Raw genomic sequence first — 23161 nt, 5'->3', positions numbered from 1 at the left:
TCTAATCTTGATGGTACAAATCCTGTCATGACAAGTTAAGAAATCAGTGCAACAGATTTAGGGGCTAGTGCCAGGATAATATAACTGAAAATTGTGGGGTTGTCATAAAATTGCTATTGGTTCAATAATACCTTTCCAAGAAGGAAACCTGACAACTAGTCTATCTTGCCTACATGTGAGTCTCCTCCCACATTTTAATGCACAGTTATAAAATGGAAGAAGGTTCAACCACACTCTATGGCCAACTGGGACAGGACAGCATTTCCTCAGGTAATAAAGACAAATTGAGCTGTTGGTCAAGGATGGTTCAGACATCTGCATGCAAATCCATGAATAATGAATGAACTTCCAGCTTTATTTATTTAAGTTGGAGACATCATGGAGGCATGGAGATCATAGTAAATGACTGAAAGGCACATATTTGGCAATTGAGAAAAATGATGTGGACTGTGTTAATGGCAAGAGCTTTTTCCATTTTGTTTTTAATGTAATTGTACTAAGCTTGTGGCGCCAGTGAACGAGCCACTGAATCGTGAAGCCGGGGAGGATGGGTCAGACACCAGAAGTGGTTGAGGGGTTAGGAAGATAGGGTGATGTGAAACACAAATGAGACAGAAATATCACAGACACCACAAAGTGCGGAAAGACAGAGGTGAGGAAATGGGGATCAAACAAGAAATAGAAAGGGAAAATAAATATACATTTTACAAGGCGGTTCATTTAATTTTAATGTGTTGAGAGACTGAAAGGCCATGGACGCTGACTTCCTAGCCTACTAGTCTAATCTACTCCATAGTCAAGCAACCCTCTGAGCCTGAAGCTCAACTCAACAATTGGATCCAGCATTGGGAAAATGGTATAAATAGACAATGAGGGAATGAAAGAAAGCACAGATGAAATACAGCAATCAAAGAGAAGATAGGGAGAGAGAGCAGAAATCATTTATGTGACTGGCATTAAATTTAGTTGTTTTGCTCGAAAGGTATTTATTAATGTATTCAGCATTGATTACTAAAAATAAATGTAGTTTGGGTTTAATGACCACTGTGTCATGCAGCCTGAAAATCTCCTGAGCCTGAGTTGAGTGCTGATAAACCCAGGGTAACAGGAGAGAAGGAAACGAGGGGAGATGGGTTCTGTTGACTGTCTTGGGAGCAGAAGAGTGAAAGCTTTTTAGGAGGCAATTGAGGTGATGCAGAGAAAGAGTCATACCCTATTTGAGAGAAATAGCAAATAGATCAGTAGACGGAGAAGGATGTAGAGATTCTGTTAAAGAGGGCAGGATTGGGTGAGTAAAGTGTGGCAGAATACTATAACAGGGAGCAGTATATTAAAGGCGGGGGAGATACCATTGTAAAGAGGAGAGGAGAAACAGCCAGTTCATTGGAGGTGCACATGGAGAAGAGAGAAATGTAGACAGAGGCTGGCCTTCATGGGCTCTCACCTTACAGTGACTTGTTATCTATTTTGTGGATCGACCCAGATGTAATAATATTGTAGAATCCCACATTGTTACATAAATATAATCTGTTCTGCAGGGAACTAACATGCTTACATCTGGTATATATTATATGAACATAACAAAATAATGCATATTTTTCACACTTCATTGAGAGTATCACTTACTCCAATCACTAGAACTTTTGTTTCCATTGTAAAGCAATTAACACTTGGAGAACCCAAAATGCAAGGGAAAACAAAAGAATGATTATCTCTCGTTTTTTTTTAATATATCATTTAACAGAATTACTTTTACATACTTATTTTGAAAATAGTAACATTGGGAGAAATCATTATGAAGATGTTCACATGTTCTATACATATGCATAATAGGGATATGTATGATAGTGTGCATGTAATCAGTAAATGAGATAAAACACACAAAAAGCATTCCTGGATATTATAGGGTTACACTCTTCCTGCATGCATCAGGAATGTTTTAACCTATTTGTCTAGAAAATGGATCATACATCAGTGTATGTTTTTGCACTACGTGATTCAATTGCAAAGAAAAATAAATTGGAAAGGAAAATTGCAGAGTCCACAAAGTATTCAATTTTCTACCAGTTCCTTTAAGAGGCTGATGGTTAATGAATGCACAGGGTATGTGGTCTAGTGTCGAGCAGCATGCAATCCATGCAAGGAACAGCTTTTGGGATTTCTGATGATGCATGAGTTGCCTACAGATGGTGTGGGTTGTTCTTGCAGACGTAGGCCTTCACAGCACTTGTCAGGCCTGCTTCAGATTTGCTTAAAGGGAAATCTGTGTGAGCAGATACCAGGCCGTGGAGTCCAGTGCTGAGAACCCGACTCAGGTACATCTCCTTTAATTAATAGGAGCAGGATTGGCCATTTGGCCCCTCGAACCTGTTCTGTTCTGCCACTCAACAAGAATATGGCTGATCTTCTACCTCAGACACAACTTTCCTGCCTTATCCCCACATTCCTTGATTCCTTTAATATCCAAAATCTATCAATCTCTTTTTTCTACATGCAATCAATGAGTGATCCTCCACAGACCTCTGTAATAGAGAATTCCAAACATTCACCACCCTTCTCATTTGATTCTTAAATGGGCTACCCCTTATTTTGAGACTGTGACCCTTCTTTCCAGAATCCTTAGCCAGAGCAAACATCCTCCCATTTGAACACACTCAAGCCCTCTAAGATATTATATGTTTCAATGAAGTCACCTCTCATTCTTCCAGATTTCCAGCAGTGTTATGTGCCTGTGCACTATTGAATTCTGCTACAGCCAGGACCTTGAACAAAATATTCATTGACTCATCCTTCAGTGTCTCATCACTGTGCCTAAATGGACAATGTACAATTTCCAAATAACTACATTACAATACAGCAGGGCCTCTATTAACAAGATTTCACATAAATTAGATATGATATAAATGGGAAACATAACGTTCAAAGGTGTAACATTCCAACACACAGTAACGCAGCAGTGAGTGTGCTGATCATTTTGTCCACTGCACTTTGCTGAAATATTCATCCCGAAACAGTACAGATTGCGCAGGCATTCCAATGATAGAGTGCTGCTTCATTCATTTCACCATTTACCCAATGTGACAGTCACAGCTGCACTTTCTTCTCTCTCTCAAGACTGGATGTGCAGCCCTTAAATCTGTTCCCACATACTCCACCTACTCCCATTGGATTCTGGCTTCCATTTATTCAATCTTTCCTGTTACTTTTCTACTCATTGGAAATACGCATAATCAATTTGAAGCAATTACCAATTTCAGTCACTACGATGCATCACCATTTCACAAGTACAGTAAAACTCCGATAATCCGGCAGTCTTGGAAGTTTCGTGGTGGCAGACCGCAGAGTGGCAGCTTTTCTGGACTACTGCATATTATTCCCATTAATAACCAACACACTTAATTCAGAATAAGAATCAGATTTATTATCATTGACTAATATGATGTGAAATTTGTTGTTCTGCAGCAGCAGTACAGTGCAAAGACATAGAAGTTACAACAATAAAGAAATAGTGCAGAAAAAGGAATAACAAGGTAGTGTTCATAAACCATTCAGAGATCTGATGGTGGAGGGGAAGAAGCTGCTTCTTAATCATTGAGTGTGGATCCTTAGGCTCCTATAACTCCTCCCTGATGGTAGTAATGAAAAGAGGGCATGTCCCAGACGGTGAGGGCCCTAAGTGATGGATGCCGCCCTCTTGAGGCACTGCCTCTTGAAGATTCTTTTTGTTTAGATGTTGCATAATATACAGTAAATATTCCAGTGAATCCAGCAAAGGAGTTGTAAAAGGAATCTGGGAAATGGGCCCCAGTGAGTTTAAAGGAAGTGCTAGAAAGGGGGCTATGGTCAGTTTAAAGGGAGAGCACAAAACAGGGCTCCAGTGAGTTTTAAGGCAGCAGGGGAAACAGGCCCCGAGAGCTAAAAGGGAGCCATTTAAAACTTCAAAATCAGGACCAAGGCAGAGTCAGTGAAGAGAAGGTAGGGAGGGGGGCTGGTGGTTGAAGGCCTGGTCTGGGCCTGGAGGAGAGTCAGCAATGAGGCAAGAGGCCATAGTGGGAGGACCTAAATTGATTGGTGGGAGATGGAGTGGCAGGCAGCTACAGAGAGCACAATGTGGAGGATTAAGGTCAGTAGTATCAAGTAGGAACACTTGAAGGATAAAAGAGCAAATCTGGAACTTAGTGGCTTGCCTAGTCCTGTATTGGGCTACGAAGAACTTGTTGCCCTGGGAGTGCCCAGTGTTGGTCAATCTTGGCTTCCACAAGGAGAACTGCATGTACAAAGAAGTAAATTGATGTAGAGTCAATGCAGAATGATCAGAGGACATGCCAATGTTACTCAAGTCAGGAAGTAATGAAGTAAGCAGCACTATGCCATCAAAACTCTGGACTGCTGGATTCATCCCAGCTATAAATGGATATAGATTCATAGAGTTATACAACAATGGAAATAGGCCCTTTGGCCCAACTCGTCAATGCCAACCAAAATGTCTATCTACGTTATTGCCATTTGCCTACATTTGGCCCATATCCCCTCTAAATATTTCCTGTACCATTGCACCTGTACAAATGCCTTTTAAATGTTGTAATGGTAGGTGTCTCTACCACCTCCTTTGAGTGAAAAACTTACTCATCAGATCCCCTTTAAAACTTTTACCTCAAACCTATGCCCACTAGTTTTATACATTCCTACCCTGGTAAAAAAGCTGTGACTATCTACTCTATCTATGCCCCTCATAATTTTATAAACCTCTAATGAGGTCACCCCCAGCATCATTCGCTCCAGGGAAAATAGGCCCAGCCTATCCAATTGCTCCTTATAACTCAAGACCTCCAATCCAGGCAACATCTTTTCTGAACCCACTCTAGCTCAATCACATCCTTTCCATGGTGTGTGGCCAGAAATGCACTCAATACTCCAAGTGTGTCCTAACCAATGATTTGTACAACTGTAATATAATGTCCCAACTCCTACGCCTTCTTCAAAACTCTGTCTACCTGTGTTGCCACTTATATCTGAACATAGTGAATGTGTTTGACTTGGTCCTTTGTCAGCTATGCCGGATATTATTCTTTCCTCCAATGAAACTGTGAGGATTGGTCTTTGTGAGGAATTGCCAGCACTTCTGTGCTTAACAATTGGCATTTCTCCACATAATTGCCAGATGCTTAGGATTTCCAGATGTGCCATCATGGAGTCCAGAGGCAATGATTAGATAGTAGTTAGATCAAATAAACTGTGATAGGTTAGACCTGGTGTGGGAATGTGTCCCCACTGAAATCAATGGCAGAGGACAGCTGTGAAAAATTAAATGTCAGCAGTTGTAGATTTTTCTTTATTCACGACTTAATTTGAATGTTTTTGTTTGTTTAAGTTCTTCAGTGTTTTCTATTTCCTTTTGCATTTTTAAAATGATTTTTCAAATATTCTACCAGACTGATAAATATTAAATATTTTCAGTATGAGTTTCTGTGTATAGGAAATATTCAAAACCTTTTGTGTTTTGATTGATTGGCAGCTGGCAAATTTGCAGGGTAGCTTTGATACCTGTCAAAGTCTTTTCATAATTTAGGGGGCAGGGCTTGCTTTACAAAGCCCCTCCTACCACTGCTGCCGATGATGGAATTACGGTTCAGTGGGGCCTCACTGAGAAGGATCAAGCTGCCATTGTTTAATAAGTTCTTGCAACAATATGGGAATAATATTTGAAGATCGCCAGCAAGCCTGGGTAACTGGCTGCTGACACAGTCAGTACCATCATACTCCCCTTCGTGGTGCTTAGTATCACACACATCTCTGAACCACACAATCCAGGTCTCTGGACTGGGAATAGATCTGCTGTGCAGTGGACTGCCAGGAAGGAAAAAGGAGTATTCTTTGAAGGGATGCAGAGAGCTGACTCTCACAAAGCAATTACATTTCTTATCATTTTTCAGGATGTATGTGAGTACATTAATTGTGACTAGGTTTGCACAGAATCAATAGGAATCAATAGGAAACAAACCAGAGCTGCAGTTTCTTCCTACACATTTTGTTATCCATTTTCCTCAAGGTATTTCATTTTAAACTTGCCGAAAGCCATTCAGCAACTGGACAACAGAAAATACTTGTGTTTGCTTAGCTTCATTGCACAACATTACTAAGTACCCTGTCGGAACAGAACTCAAGAATCAAGTAGCCTGTGGAGTGCCTGACTTTGACCACGGCAGTGCTTAGAACCGTTATAATCTTTGTCGCAACCTCAGTGGGTTTGAGTTCAGTAATACATGATGCCTGCAGTGCTTGATTCTTGCTGCAATAGCCAGTTCTAACAGATTTAGTTTATACAAAGTAACAGCTTAAATATTATCCTTAATAAAATAGAGTGAATGCAATCAATTTTACCACCATAAAATTTGGTATCATTGCATCACATTCAGCTATGTGTATAGATTCTCCTTCAATCAACGAAGAAATACGGTCCTAATTTATTGCCATTACTGTCCATAAAGCAATATTTTAATACCCTAATCTCTTGAACGTGACTTCAGTAAGGTAGAGTTCATTATCACAGTCATTGTGTTCTGGGAGTTGTTGAGCACAGGATGGAGAATGAGAGAAAGGCATCCAAGGCAGCCAATATCTGGCCCATCAGTATCCATTTTTGAACAGCATTGATAATATTACATCAGAATTTGCTAATTTCTTGGCCAAGCCAAAAATAATAAAAGCAGGCTATCCCCATACTGTAGTGTTTCAACTGAAGAGGAGAGAGAAAGATCGGAAAAGCTGAGATTGTTTTCCTTACAGCAGAGAAGACTTAGGGAATATTTAACTGTGGTGTTCAGAATTGTGAAGGATTTTACAGCATAAATGAGAACCTATTTCCTCTTTGCAGTATGTTCAGTGACTAGGAGGCTGAAATTCAGTATTTTAAAATAGTAATTTAAGATTAAATTTAACTATAAATCCAGAGGAGAATGGAAAGGAAATGTTTGTAATGCAGGGAATTGTATGACCTGGAATGTGCTGCTAAAAAGGATGGAGGAAGTAGATTCAGTAGTAAGTTTCAAAAATAGGGTTTAAACTTGAAAAAAATATGAGGGCTATGGCGAGACTGTGAGTTTACAGTGAGTGTGAGTTTATGGTGAGAGTGCAGGGGTTACGGTGAGAGTGTGGCGGGGGGTTACGGTGAGAGTGCAGGAGAATGGGCCTAATTGGAGAGTCTGTCACAGATTAGGCAAGAGGCTGATAGGCTTCTTTTTGTTCCTATGTTTTCAGGAAATGGTAACTTCACTGATGTTGTTGATGACCTGTGCCAGAGGGTTAAAATTTAAATCTTCACTTCTATACATTTGACACTGTTTCCAGAAACAAACTCACAATTCACTTAAATAACCTGTTAAGGAATTGAGCCATGTGTGTTTTTCATAGCAAGCACACGTTGCACTAAAGGAAATTAATCCAGGAATTCTACTCTTTTATCGTTTAGTAATCAAGTGACCACTTCACTCTTCCTTTGTTACAGAAAATTATAGTCTCTCAGCCATAAAGAGAATTCTGGCAATCTCCTTTCAGTGTGATTTGAGGTTATATACAATCATGCAGTGAGTGATTACACAAACCTCTGAAATCATTGGACCAATAAACTACTCTATATTGAACCATAAACAAAGTTCTAATAGGTGTAACCATGACTTTAACTCTGCAGGGAGATGGGTATTTAAAGCATGAAGTGATTTAGAAATTCCAGTTACAGCACTTGCAGAAACAGACTCCCAATTTAACCCATCAATCCTCCCTAACAGAAATAACCGGGGAAGTTTTAGAGTTTTCTAATTTCACTTGTGCTCAGCATTTATCCACTGCATCCACATCAAGTGTTTATGTGGGTTCACAATGATGAATGAGACCTGCTGGCGGGTGAGCTTCATTGCTATGTGTTACAATCCTGGAAGGCCAGGGGTTCCATTACTGGTTTGTGCTGAGTTAACTGATCTCAGCAGATATGTCTAAATGCGTCTAAATTGGCCATAACACACCTGGGAATATCAGCCTGTTCCTGACCATTCTCCAGTGACCCATGTTGGAATGTGGACATTGTGCTTGAAATGAAACTTGCTCTTCATGTGGCTGCGTTACAACCAGTTGACCGCACAAAAGAAACAAATATTGTGGATCAAAAAAAAAGATGCTAAACCTAAAACAGAGTTAAATCATCCCTGCAGATGCAACCTCCCTTAGTTTTATGTAGTTAAGTGACATAAATATGCTTCAGGATTCAAGAGGTACCAACAGCATGAAACTATAAGAAACAGGAGCATGACTCATTCATCTGGTCCTTCAAACCGCTACGCCATTGTTATGTTTGTTCTTCATCAAGAGACAAACTTCACGTGGGTTTAACAGCTGAACATTTTTATTAACCAACACCAGCCTGGCTCGCTTTCCCTCTCCTTTTACAGCAACTTCCTGTTCCCTCATGTGACCCCTTGCATTGCCTACTGGGAACTGTAGTTCTTCATTATAACTACATAATAACACAGCCATTCATCAAGATCATGGCTGATCTACTCACTGCCATTTTCATGAACAATCCCCATATCTCTTGATTCCTTTAATATTTGGAAATCTGTCGAGCTCTGATTGAATGAATTCAACAACTGAGCCTCCACAGCTCTCTGGGAAAGAGAATTCCTGAGCTTCACTACCCTCTGAGTGAAGAAATTTCTCCTCGTCTCATTTCTAAACATCCCGCCCCTTATTCTGAGACAGTGATTCTGGACCCCCCCAGTCAAACAAAGCATCCTCTCCGTATCCAGCCTGCTAAACCCTGTAAGGGTTTTACAAGTTTCAATGAAATTGCCTCTCATTCCTTTAAACTTGGGAGCATGTAGACCTATCCTACTCAATCTCTCCACGTACATAACTCCTGAGAATCATTTTATGATTCTCCACGTACATAATTCCTGGAATCATAAAACCTGTAAGCTTCACTATGATCTCACACAAGTCCCTCAAAGTCTGTCCCTGCTGTGTGCTATCTTATGGAGACATGGCTCACACCTGCTTCACCTGACTGCACCATACAACCTGAGGGCTTTTCAATTCACCAGATGAACTGTATGGCATCCTCGGGCAAAGTAAGAGGTGGAGGGGTCTGCTTTCTAATCAACTTCTTCTGGTGCTCAAATACGACGGTCTTGAGTTCCTGTTCACCAGACCAGGAATGTCTAACGGTGAAGTGCCACCCATACTATGGGAATTCACTTTGGCTATCCTTACAGCAGTCTAGGTCTCACTCCGGGAAGAAATGAAGCTTGCATTTGAGAAACTATATTCCACTATCAGGAGCTTTGAAGTTGAGTACCCTGAGGCCTTGTTCATCATAGCTGGGGATTTCAGCCAGGCCAAGTTCAAGAGTGTACTACCAAAATACCACCATGTCTCCTGTCCCATTAGAGGCTCAAACATCCTTGAACACTGATACACAAGCATCAAAGACGCCTACTGCTCCATCCCCTGCCTGTATTTTGGGAAATCAGACCACCAGGCTGTGCTCCTTCTCCCTGCATACAAACAAACCGAAACATGAGGATCCAGTACAGAAATTCATATAGTACTGGTCTGAGGAAATAGATGAGCTTCTCTGCGACTGCTTTGAGTTGATGGACTGGCCCCATATTCGAGAACTCAGCAGCCAACCTCATTGAGTGTGCCACTGCCATCACAGACTTCATCAGTATGTCTGTAGTGGGACAGTGTGCCAAAGAGGTCAATCTGGGTGTTCTCAAACCGAAAGCCATGGATGACCAAGAGATCCACTCCTTACTGAAGTTTAGGTCCCAGGCGTTTCAAGTTGGGCACCCTGACCTATCCAGGAAAAACTAGGTACAAACCTTTGCAAAGCTATCAGGGACACCAAGAGACAATACCAGACCAAGCTAAAGTCCCAGATCAGCCACTGATTGTGGCAAGGCTGGCATGCTATAATGGGCTACAAAGCAAAGTTGGGCAGTATCACTGTCAACAATGCATCCCTCCCCGATGAACTCAATACATTCTATGCTCACTTCGAACTGAAGGTAAGTGAATTGACACCACCCACCCTGACAACCTCTGATGCACCTGTACCCACAGTCACCATTGCAGACGTCAGATTGGCCTTCCTGAGAGTGAACCCATGAAGAGAGACTGCCCAGATGGAGTACCAGGCTGTGTCCTCAGATCCTGCACAGATCAGCTGGTGGGGGTATTTGCAGACATTTCTAACCTATTCCTACTCCAATCTGAGGTACCGACCTGCCTTAAGAAGACCACTATCATCCTGTTACCTAAGAAAAGTAAGGTAATGTGCCCTAATGACTACTGCACGGTGGCTCTGACGTCCACCATCATGAAGTGCTTCGAGAGGCCGGTCATGGCACGCATCAACTCTAGCCTCCCAGGCAACCTCAACCCACTGCAATTCACCTACCATTGAAACTGCTCCATGGTGGATGCCATCTCCCTGGCTCTACACCCATCTCTGGAACATCTAGATAACAAAGACACCTATGTCAGACTCCTATTTATTGACTATAGCTCCGCCTTCAACAGCATAATTCCAAACAAACTCAATTCCAAACTCCTGGACCTTGGACTCTGCACCAACCCCCCTCCCCTCCCCCCCCCCCCCCCCCCCCCCCTCCGCAACTGGATCCTTGACCTCCTGACCTGATGAGTAAAGATAGGCAACAACATCTCCTCCCCAATTATGCTCAACACTGATATCCCACAAGGCTGCATCCTCAGCCCCTTACTATACTCCCTATACACTCATGACGGTGTGGCCAAATTCTGCTCTAACTCCATTTACAAGTTTGCAGATGACACCACCATAGTGGGCTGGATCTCAACCAACGACGAGACACAGACAGGAAGGAGAAAGAGAGCCCAGCGACATGGTGTCAAGGGAACAACCTTTCCCTCAATGTCAGCAAAATGAAGAAGCTGTCATTGACTTTAGGAAGCAGGGTGGAGTGCACGCCCCTGTCTTTATCAATGGTACTGAGGTGGAGATGGTTGAGAGCTTCAAGTTCCTGGGTGTAAGTATCACAACAATTTGCCCTGGTCCAGCCACGTGGACACTACAGCCAAGAAAGCACACCAGCAGCTCTACTTCCTCAGAAGGCAAAGGAAATTTGGCATATCCTTGATGACTCTCACCAAATTTTTATAGATGCACCATAGAAAGCATCCTAGCCAGATGCACCACACCTTGGTATGGCAACTGCTCTACCCAAGATGACAAGGAATTACAGAGTTATGGATGCAGCCCAGTCCATCAACCATACCAGCCTCCTCTCCATTGAATCCATCTACACTTCCTGCTGCCTTGGGAAAGCAGCCAACATAATGAAGGACCCCTCCCACCTCAGTCATTCTCTCTTATCCGCTCTCCCATCAGACAGAAGATACACCAGACTCAATAACAGCTTCTATCATGCTGTTATCAGACTCTTGAATAGTCCTCTCAAACACTAAGGATGAACTCTTGATCTCCCAATCTCTTCACTGTGGCCTTGCACTTTATTTGTCTACCTGCACTGTACTTTCTCTGTAGCTACAACACCATATTCTGCACTTTTTCTTTTTACTACCTTGATGTACTTACGTATGGCATGATCTGATTGGATGGTATGAAAATGAAAGCTATTCACTGTATCTCAGTACATTGACAATGATAAACCAATACCAATACCAAAGTGTTATTGCCTTGTAACACATTCAAAGTCAAGTGTTTTCCTTTATTTCCATTATTTAGTGTTTTCTTCAGTGAGCAATGGAGTCTTACTCAGAAATGTCTTCAGAATTTCTCCAGACATCAAACTACACTTCTGTACGGTGTAGGTTTTCCAGCAGTGTGTCCTTCGACAAGGAGGACAGCTTGTGCAGATCATCAATGGGGCTGGAACATTGTGGCCTTGCAGGAAAATTCAGCTTAGGACTTGATCAGTATAGAATGGATGCATAGATTGGGGACATTATCCAGGAAATGGATTCCCTGTACTGATATTGTGCAGTCTATCCAATTTCCATTTTAACTACAGGTGTCCCCTCCTTCTTCCCTTTCTTTCTCCACCCTCTCACAGTAGTACAACCCAGCCTTTAAATATCAGTCATTGACATTGGGCTAAGCCACATTCTGAATCTCTCCAGCTGCTGACAATGGACATTTATCTATTGGATGATGTTGCTGCAAAGTGAGTGGGGCTCCACACGATCTGAGCTGACTATGGGTGGGGCTGGTGTATTTTCCACAGCTGACTGAGATGGGGACATGGTTTGGATACAGCTATGACTGTCTTTCTGATTCTGCTGATTTTTCTACTTGAGCTACAGTGTAATACCTGGTCAGACATGAACGCTTATGGGCACAATAGATTTCTCCATCACTTCTACATCTTACGGTGATTGACACCGATTTCCCTCTTCCAAATCTGAACACATCCTTGCTCTGTAGTACAATCAGTGTATCATCCAAGAGTCTATGTTTCAAATAATTTCTGGATTTTACTCATTGGCCAGAGATGACAGTTCATTAACAATCTATCCTGACTTCACCCTAACTCTGTTAACTTTATCTTGGAAATGATCTCTCTTATTTTAACCATGATCTTCCTCCCACTGTCTCTGTTCCGTTTAACTACCAGACTTTGTTTCAATGTAACCAGGCCTATGTTTCTTCCATGTCTAGTTGTATGCAGATTTAGTTTGCAATTGGGGCTTAAACCCTTCACTTTCATCCTTCCCTTTTGTACTTATTTTCTCTTCCTCTTCTAGAGCTCAGTGATCCTACAGCTGAAAAGAGTCTTGCCACAAATAATTAGACATGGGCAGCAGAGTGAAACAGTTAATAGAACTGCTGCCTCACACCTCCAACGATCTGGGTTCAATCCTGACCTCGGGTGCTGTCTGTATGGAGTTGCACATTTTCTCTGTGACTGTGTGGGCTTCCTCTGGATTCCTCCCACCTCACAAAGAAGTGCAGCTTGGTAGGTTAGTTGCCACTGTAAATTGTCCCCTAGTGTGTAGACAAGTGGTAGAATCTGGGGCCATGGGGGAGACAGGGAGCAGTTGATGTGAATGTCCAGAGAATAAATTGGAATTAGTGTGGGATTGATATTAAGTGGGTGATTGATAGCACAGACAATGGGCTGAAGAGCCTGTTTCTATGCTGTGTGACTCTATGAGATATTCTGGTGGGAGGTTCTCAACCCCACTTAGTTGTTATTTTGCCTCAAACAAAAAAACAACTGCTGGAGGAACTCAGAAGGTTAAGTAGTATCTGTGAAGGCAAAGGGATAGTCTTTGCCTCCACAGATACTGCTTAACCTGCTGAGTTTCTCTAGAAGTTTATTTGTTGCTCCAGATTACAGCATTGGTACTCTCTTGCTTCATCATTTTGCCTCCTTGTATTTCTCACTCATCAGTTACTCCACCATTATCCCTACCACGCGACACAACCTTGATCTCCTGGCAGTACCCCTTGCTTGACTTCACTCTGTGAGTTTATTGCCATTGTCCAAAGGCACTTATCATTGTCTTCTCACCAGCAGCAACTCTGGCTGCCTCCTCCTCCTTCATATTGCCACCTGTTACTCCTGCTGGAGCCAATCTCCTAATCAAACCCACCACTCCCTTGGCTATCATGGCTCCTCTCACTCCTCCCTCCAGAATATCTGTTTGTTTATCAACAAGGACTCCTTCCATCCATGTGATCATTGAGGATAATTGCATTGGTGTCATGGACCTGATGGAAACCCAAAGCCTGAAATACATCAGGAGACCCATCAATATTGACTGAACTAAGGTACAGAAGCTTCAAGTCTTATCATCGTTGTCAAGGTACAGAACAGCTACATCCTTTCAACCATTTGGCTCTTGAAGCAACCGGCACAATCCTAATCACTATTGTTTCTTTGCACACTAAAATGGACTTTGTCTTTAATTGTGTTCTTTCTTGAAAAAATTGTGTATAATTTATGTTTAAACAATGCTTTTCTTATGTGCTGCTTATATGACGCTATGTGCCTGTGATGCTGGTGCATACATGTGCTTGTGCATATGATAATAAACTTGACTTTGACTCCTTACTTGGCAACACCTTCCACCACTTGTCTCATCCACATGCTCGTAGATGGACTGTGGCTCATCACAAGGGAAAGTTCTGGCACTTTCTCTCTTTTTAAGCAACTCACCTTAATCCATCTCTCTTGCCCTTGTTTTGAAATCATCTTTCTCTGGATCCCACACAAGTGCTAAAGAAATGTTCTTACCACTATTTACCTTCCTGAGTCTCTGCACGGGTGAAAGAGGTAGAATGATTTCAAATCCTCAGCTATTTTAACTACCAGCTCAACTCAGCGCACATTCTTTCTTCTCAGTTCACTGCCTTTCTAAACTTCTCTCATCCCTCCCACCATACAAATTCCCCAACCCACATTCATGGCCACAGCTTTGACCTTGCCATCTCTCATGTTAATCTCATCATCTCATTCACGGGCCTTGCCTGATCACTCCCTTGATTCACTCTCCATCAACATAATCAAACTCTCACTGCCACCTTTGATGACCAAGTTGCCATTAAAACCATTAGTCTCTCTCATCCTTCCTGTTCTCAGTGGTACAGGCATTACTACCTCTGCTTTAAGTCTAAATGACTCTGACTTGAATGAATAAGGTGGTTGACCAGGTTAGTCATTCTGGTCAGACCACAGGAAATACCAAGGTCAAGCTCTAGTCTGTCAAAACTATTCAGTATTCCAATCCATACTGAAATGCAATGACAACCCTGGCTCTCTTCCCTTGCGGCAATCTGTCTTGTTAACCTTCTCCTTCCCTGTGCTCCATCTCCACAAAAATGTGCGAAGACTTGTTATTGACATTGAGAACTCTGATCAAATTTATTTCTGTTTCCCTCCCTCTCTTCGCCCACCAGCTCAAATTTTCTCTAAGGATACCACCCACTCCCAATCCCACCCCTTCCTTGTCCTGAATGTGCGTCTTTCTCCAATTTCTCAACTGTCTCCTCTCACGTCATCTCTAAATTCGGTTTGTGTGTGACTCATGTCCTGGTAATGCAAGCCTATTCCTATCTGCAATGACCTCTGCCCATTCCTATACTGTTATTTTGGTATATTTCAGGACATTATGTTTGGCTTCCTTTGTTTGTTATCCACATGCTGGTAATATCACCTGAAAACATAATGTCTCTTTCCACTGAACCAGCATCGTGGTTGATCTGGAGACACAAGAGACTGCAGATGCTGGAATCTGGAGCAACAAATAATCTCCTGGAGGAACTCGGCAGGTCGAGCAGCATCTGTGGGAGGAAAGGAATTTGGTCCAAATGTAGGGTTTCGACCCCAAACATCAACAGATCTCGATGAAAGGTTTTGACCCAAAATGTCGACAATTCCCAGCAGAGAGCATCACACGACCATTTTGGGTCTTGACTGAAAAATGAACATGTTCACAGCTTGCTGATGATAATTCCCAATTTGACACTCAATTTACATGATGCAGGGCCTCGACCTGAAACATCAGCAATTCCTTTCCTCCAGCAGATTGTCGCTTTTGATCTGCCATTGTTGCTAAAACATTAGATAACTTGTCCAACATTCAACATTAACAGAATTTCCCTTCAACTAAATAATAGGATAATGCCTTACAGTTCTCAGTACAAAATCTCTGCGGCCTCTCTAATAATTAGATAGTTTTCCCTGAGAACAGTCTTTAGCTAAAGTTTCCAAAGGTGGTGTCACTTTTGACCCAGGGATAAGTTTGTATTGTACATTTGTGCTGAAGCCACTTCCCAAAACTGTCTTTGCAACAGCCTGGCAGTTGCCAAAACTCTTACCAATGATTTCTAACCTTGATACTTGTCTCCAGTGTATTTCTGGATTGATAACCTCTTTCTACTCTCCATAAGCCTGAAGTCATCCAAAACTCAGCTGCCCAAGTTGCACCATCACATTCACCCATTACTCTGGCAATTAACACTGGCAATCTCACATTGATTTAAAAACTCTCATTCTTGTTTACACAACCTTGTACATCCATTTTCCTCTCGATTTCTGTAATCTCCTCTTGCCCTCCAACTCTGCAAGAAAGTTGGACTCCTATACTGGGCTGTTTAGCATCCTGGATTTGAATCACCTCATCTTTTGCTAGCTGCGTCTTCAGTTGTCAAGGCCCTAACCCTGGAATTCCTCCTTTAAACTTCTCAGCTGACCTGAGAGATAGTCATGTTGTCATAGCAACATGCTTCAGTCACTGCCTCACCACACTGTTAAACTGTCCCTACGTTCTCACTCATTCTACTCACTCTTTCAAATGCATTTAACTTTCTTTCAGCTACCGCAGGGAGCTATGTGTCTGAGAGATTCTTACTCCAAAATCTGCAAAGTGTTCTATGCATCTCTTGAACATAGTTAAAAGTGCTCTTACACATTCATGAAAACACAAAAAACTACAAATGTTGGTAAGGTAACAAAAGCTAGAAATACTTGGTCAATGTTTCAGGTCCATGATCTTTTATCAGAATTGATGGACCCACAACATTGACTCTGGTTTTCTCTCCACAGATACTGCCTGACCAGCTGAGAATTTCCAGCATTTTCTGTTTTAATCTCTACTGCATTAATTCAGATTCAAGAAGTAATTATTTCAGGAGCTGATTTTCCAAACTTTACCTTGCAGAATTACTTTCATGGTCCTATAAAATGGAATTAGCATATCGATGCTGGAAGCTGGCTCCTTGTTGCTAGGCTCATGGAGTTTGACTTTAATGTAGACAATATTATACAAAGTAATCTGTATTATTCATTTCTCAAGCATTTGCATTCCACGGTTGATATTTCCATGTCTCAGCATCAGAAGATCTAAATAGAATTTGATCATAGATTCACTTTTTTTTCCTGCATCCTTCTGACCTTTTAGCCTTCTTCAACCAGATAGTCATCATTTCAAAGTTTGCATTTTAATCCATCAAGTGCCATTGATGGAAGTGAAGTCTACCTATTTACTACTCAGTGGGGGTGAAGGGAAATCTTCTAATCTCTTGCTGATGGGTTATGTTTTTGTGCTCAAGTCCTGCTGTTCTGCAAGCATGATCCAGAGATAAAATAACATTTCCTGAGGATGGGGCTGTGGGAGGGGGTGATGGGAAATGACTTCTGTTCAGAATGTGGACTCGAGTAATAGACATACAGAGATTAAAATTTGAAAACATAACAGATAGATGTGTGACCCTGCAGCTTTAACAGTGTAACATACAGAACTTAGAGATAATGCTCTTGAAACTGCTGATAAATCATCCATATTTACAATATGAATCTCAGCAACTCACATAAATTTTTCTTTCAAACAAGGATGATAGATTTAAATAATCCATTATGCATGCTTAAATACTTGTCTACATGATATTAAAACCTGGCTGAAAGGAAGCCCAGGCATACTAGTGTTGAAGAAATGTGATTGCATTAAAATAAATGTGAATTTTTACCTTGAAGAAAGTCATGGTGGCTCCATCTCTGACTGCCCCATATTCTATTTTTGTTTGTTTCGCCAGGTCGTCGGCTGACTCTATGGGAGATTCCATTCGCTCGACGGTTAGGAAAGCAGCCAGGTTTGCAGTGTATGATGAGATGATGATGAGGGTGAAAAACCACCATATCCCACCAATAATCCTGGTAGAAAGGGCTTTTGGCATCAGTTCAGATCCTGGACCAAACACAGCAAAAGCCACAAAATGATCTTAGTTAGCAACAAATACACAGCAAAATCTTGCACAATTTTCAAAAACAAATGAATGCTTATTTCTCATTTGATTTCATAAAAGTCGAGTTAGGTTTAATGAGGGAGAGTGATATGAATGATTCATTTTCAGGATTATAATCAGGAGGGGGTGAATCGAGAACCAGGCAAAAACACTGCACACATCCTCCACCTTTTGGTATTTTTTACTGACACATTCATCTCAAGTGTCATTGTGTGCATTTCTGGTTGCCCCATTACAGGAAGGATATGGAGGCTTTGGAAAGGGTACAGAGAGGTTTACCTGGATGCTGCCTGGATTAAAGGATATGAGCTTGAAGGAGAGGTTGGACAAATGTGGGTTGTTTTCTCCGGAGCATCAGAGGCTGAGGGGAGAACTGACAGAAGATTATAAAATTGTGAGAGGCATAAATAGGGTACAGTCAAAATTGTTTTCCCCAGTGTAAGATGTCAAATACTACCTAGATTTAAGGTTAGAGGGGGAAAGACTAGAGGAGATGGGAGGGACAAGTTTCTTCTTTACACAGAGCCTGGAACAGACTGCCAGGGGTAGTGATGGAAGCAGATATGATAGAGGCATTTAGATAGGCAAATGAATGTGCAGAGAATGGAGGGATATGGATCATATGCAGGCAGGAGAGATTCAGTTTAACTTGGCATTGCGTTCAGCACAGATATTGCAGGCTGAAAGGCCTGTTCCTGTGCTGTACTGTTCTGTGTTCAATTCTAATTGAGAGCTGAGTGACTCTCTGCAGGCTTGCCTGTGCACAAGAAAGATTGCAGGGAAGAAACTGAAGGGAAACTGTCCATCCATGTAGGTGACTTTTCTGTTTGTAAAATGCATTGCAGAAGAGGGAACTGCAGAATACTTTCAGAAGAGTTGGAGAAAGATGGAAAAGGAGCCGGAGTAGCCCTGATATTACCGAATGGGATAAAGGGGCAGTAGAGAGGAAGGATCTTTGCTCAGAAATCGATGGCAGAGAGGGCATAACTAGTAGGGCTGCTGCCTCACAGCCCCATCTACTTAGGTTCAATCCCGACCTCCAGTGAATTTTATATGAAGATTGTAAGTGATTTTGTTCATTCTGAAACCGGGGTCTTAAATCTGGATAAATCAAATTACAAAGGCATGAGGCATGAGTTGGCTATATTACATTGGGAAGCTGTGTTGAAAAACATGGTGGTAAAAAAAAATGTTCAGTGCTTAGAGAATTAATATATGGATTACAAGCAATATTTGTTCCTTTGAATTAAAATAAAGATACCTGATCGAACCATGAATGGCAAGAGAAATTATAGATTGCATAAGGTCAAACGAAAAGACTAATAATGTTGCTAACTAAAAGAAAAAGCCAGAGGATTGGGACATGTTAGAATTCAGCAAAGGAAGACCAAGGCATTGATAATGAGAGGTTTACAAGAGTAGTTCAGCAGCAAACATGAAAAGAAACTAGAAGCTTCTATAAAAAAGAGAAAAAAATAGCCAAAGTTAATGAGGGTCATTTACAGACTCAGGCGGGGGAAATTATATTGGGGAATAAGGAAATGGCAGAGAAATTAAACAAATTTCTTATGCTGTCTTCATAGAAGAAAGCACAGAAAAGCTCCCAGAAAAAAAATTCTGAGCTACAGGTCCAGAGTAAATGAAGAGCTCAAAAAATATCATTTGTAAAAGAAAACAATTAATTAAAAAAAAGTATTTGAAAAATTAATGGAGAAATTAGTGGAGAAAGGTGATAAATCCACAAGACCTGATGATCTGCATCTGAAGGGTGACTATCAAAATAGTGGACACCCTGATTATCATCTTCCAAAATTCCATAGGTTCTAGAATGGTTCCCATAGATTGAACCCCATTATTTAACCTTTGAGGGAGAGAGAAAATCAGGAACTATAAACTAGTTAGTCTGATATCAGTATATGTGAAATCAATGAGGAAGTGTTAACAGGGCACAAAGAGGATAATAAATTTGGGCTGAGTGAACATAGATTTTTAATGGGGAAATCATGTTGTACAAATCTGTTAGTCTCTTTGAATTACTGCCATTTAAGCTTGGGAAAGTTTAAGGGACATGTCTTTTTCACAGAGAGTGGTAGATGTCTGGAATGATTAGGGGTGAACCTGATGATATGGCGTACCTGAAATTTCAGAAGGTCTTTGATAAAGTTCCATTCAAGAGATTATTAAACTAGATTAGCTTGCACGTTATTAAGGATGATACACTTGCCAGAACTGAAATTGGTTAACGAATAGAAAATAGTGATTGGGACAAAATGGGAGGCTGTGATAATGGGATGCTGTAGGTATTGGTGCTGGGGCCCCTACCATTCACAACCCATATCAAACATTTGGATGAGGGTGAAGTTGAAACTGAAAAGATATTTTTGTTAAAGCTGCCTCTTTTGAGGGTGAGCAGGTTGAAGACGTCTGATGTGCGTCATGAACTGGTTTATTCATAGTCAATACACAACCATAGTTACAGTCAGAGATAGACTTTTGACTCTGACAAGCCTGACAACTGCTAGTGCAATCAGTTGCTCATTGCAGAAACCACACAGTTTTTACTTTTCATTATAATCAAGTTATTTTAAATATGTCTTTTAAAGAGCAGCCAAAGGCACACTGAGCTGTCATTTTTGTTCCATATCATTCTATTATTATATATTAAAAATCAATCCACTTAATTCGATCTGAATGCGTCTTTAAATACATAAACTATTATATGAACATTTTTGTTTATGTCAGTGGGAGTGATTCCCCTTCATCTGTGGTGTGTTCCATTTTAAATACTCCCCTTTTTTAATAATCACCAATTCTTACAAAAAGGTTCCACCCAAAGTACGAACCCATCCACTCTCTCTGCAGATAGCACCTGAATTATATAATGCATCCAGGATTTTCTGCTCTTGCTTTAGAATTTCCAGCAGCTGCAGTTCTTTTACCACCCACTGAAACACACACACAGGGCTAAGTTGAATTGTCCCCCAAAAAATCAACACGAAGATCACAATATGCAATTAAACTCCGACTGTTGCTCCCAGGACTGGCAGCATGTAAAATTAATGCTTCCTGCTCATTATAGGGACTTCAGCAATGTTTACTGAGTTGTTGGTTGGCTTATTGCCTCAGCAGGGACCCAATTCTGTGAATGAGTAGCATTAATTAAAGCAAGCCAACTCTGCAAGTTTGCCTGCACTTCTTAGCGAATTCACTGTGACTGCAGCAGGCCAATGATCTACAACTGAAGATAAGCTAGGATCCATTCAAGGAGCGGATGTGGGAGAAAGCTGGTTCCTTGGTTTTCCAATGATGTGTTCTGGTACAGAGGGTGGAGTGGAATAGAGGGCTGCCAAAAGATGACCAGTGAGGTCAAGGTTAGTGAATGCACCTTGAAATGCTCTATTTGACCAAGTGCAACACCAATCTTACACACTGCTCAATGCACCAAAGCTTCAGTGCTCACCTATCAATCAGGACTTGGACCTGACCTCCCTATGCTCCTCCACAACCTCATATAGCTAGTATACCACAAACCTTAAACCCACATCTTAAAGCCTATGCACCCTAGTAGCTATTCAACCATGACAGCGACATCACCCAAACTCATCACAAGAAGGAGCTGTTAACTGCTGGGGTCAGATGGAGCTGCATCACTTTATCTCCATGGAGAAAACAGAGGTCACCATCACTGAAGTAGCCACTCCTCAATCCTGAGTCGGCAACGAGGCAGAAACCTTTGAGGATGGCACTATCCTCATATTCATTTGTCCCATAGCCTTTCTTACCATTAGTACATGGTCTCCTCTGATTTACAAGTTGCAGATGGTGGAAACTCTTCTCACCTCTCCCCGGTTTGTCCCTTTCTCTTCTCAGATCGACAAGATCTGTCAGCTGGCCAGGAGATTGCAGAAGAGCGAACGTCACTCCATTTAATGTTCCACAGCCAGCAGCTCAGGTACAAACTCACGGCAAAGGTTAAACATTAGCGGAAGCAGGATTCGTACATTCACGTCATCAGGTATGAGTGGCCTGCAGCAAGAGCAGGGGGAGAGGACAGCACAAGTTCTTATTTTTACTTAGGGATGAGCTCAGAGATGAATTCTGTTGCAGGAGACTCAGCTGAAGGCTTCAATGGGACAGTTGCTGGATGTGAATTGTGAAATGTCCGATGGATTTTCAGACCTGGCAGCACCTCTACTTGCAATGTCAAGTGACCTAGAAGAAACCAGCTTTAACCTTACATGAGATTTTGTCCAGAGCTTGAAGTCCATGCTTCCCTGCACACAAAAGGTGGGTGACTCCATCCACACACTTGGGGTCCCAATCAAAGTGTGGAGAGAATCAGATGTCTGATTTCTCAACTTTCCACTGCAGCACAAGCAGAACCCATCCAACATATGGATGCTGCTGTCGACCTTGGTCATTCGACTTCAATTTACTGCCACCCCCAAAAGATTACAAAGATTTCTGTGGCAACATCCCAGATGAGTGGCAGGAGTGTGAAGGAACAGAAGAACCTATATGTACAGTAATCCTTGTCAAGGCATGTTGAGAAAGTGGTTAGTAAAGTATTAAGGATCCTGGGATTCATAAACCAAACGCAAAAGCAAGTTTTTTTTTTGAACCTGTACAAAATATTAGTTAGGCTATAAATGGAATATTGTGTGCAGCCCTGGTCATCACAGTTTAGAAAGGTTATGAATGTTCTAAAGATGGTGCAGATTTTCTGGAATGGTACCAGGGCTTGAGGGATTTCAGCTACAAGGATCGACCAGCAAAATTGGTTCAAGCGAGGTTAAGAGGAGATGCAAACTAGGTCTTCAATCTGAAACATTAACTCTGTTTTTCTTTCCACAGATGCTGCCTGACTTGTTGAATGTTTCCAGCAGCTTCTGCTTTTGTTCAAGGTTAAGAAGAAATTTGACTCTGGTGGACAAAATTATGACTGGTCTAGCTGGGTAAATAGAGAGGCTTTACAGATGATTCAAAGACAATGGACACTGTCCATTTATAGATATTCAAAGAAAATTTTGGGGAAAAGATACACAGGAGGGATAGTTGGGTGTGAGGAATATTTTTCTGTTTTTATATAAAGAATAGTTAGGATCTGAAATTCACTGTCTGTAAGAATGATGAAGACAGAATCAATTGGTACTTTGAAACAAGAATTGGATGGGCACTTAAAAAAAAGCTAAAATGCCAGCCATTGAGAAAAGTGATTGACGGGATTGCCCTACAAAGACTTGAATGCTCTATGGGCCAAATGGCATCCTTATGCACCATAACAATTAATTCTATAACTTATGATTGTTTGGCTGGAGAAGATGACGGGGAAAGGGCGAGCGAAACCAGCAATCATGA

The 23161-nt window shown here is 41.5% G+C and overlaps 1 protein-coding gene across 1 annotated transcript in view; it reads right to left on the bottom strand.

Annotated features, from left to right (window-relative positions):
- The window catches only part of LOC127581567 (glutamate receptor ionotropic, kainate 3-like), a 429084-nt gene that overhangs the window by 48214 nt on the left and 357709 nt on the right, over positions 1 to 23161 (bottom strand). The window contains 1 exon segment of the mRNA XM_052036033.1: positions 17528 to 17745. Within this exon segment, the coding sequence (XP_051891993.1) occupies positions 17528 to 17745 (218 nt within the window).

The sequence above is a fragment of the Pristis pectinata genome, chromosome 22 (assembly GCF_009764475.1).
Source record: "Pristis pectinata isolate sPriPec2 chromosome 22, sPriPec2.1.pri, whole genome shotgun sequence".
Lineage (NCBI taxonomy): Eukaryota > Metazoa > Chordata > Chondrichthyes > Rhinopristiformes > Pristidae > Pristis > Pristis pectinata.
The sequence above is the reverse complement of the archived record's forward strand: the minus strand, read 5'-3'. Positions and strand labels throughout refer to the sequence as shown.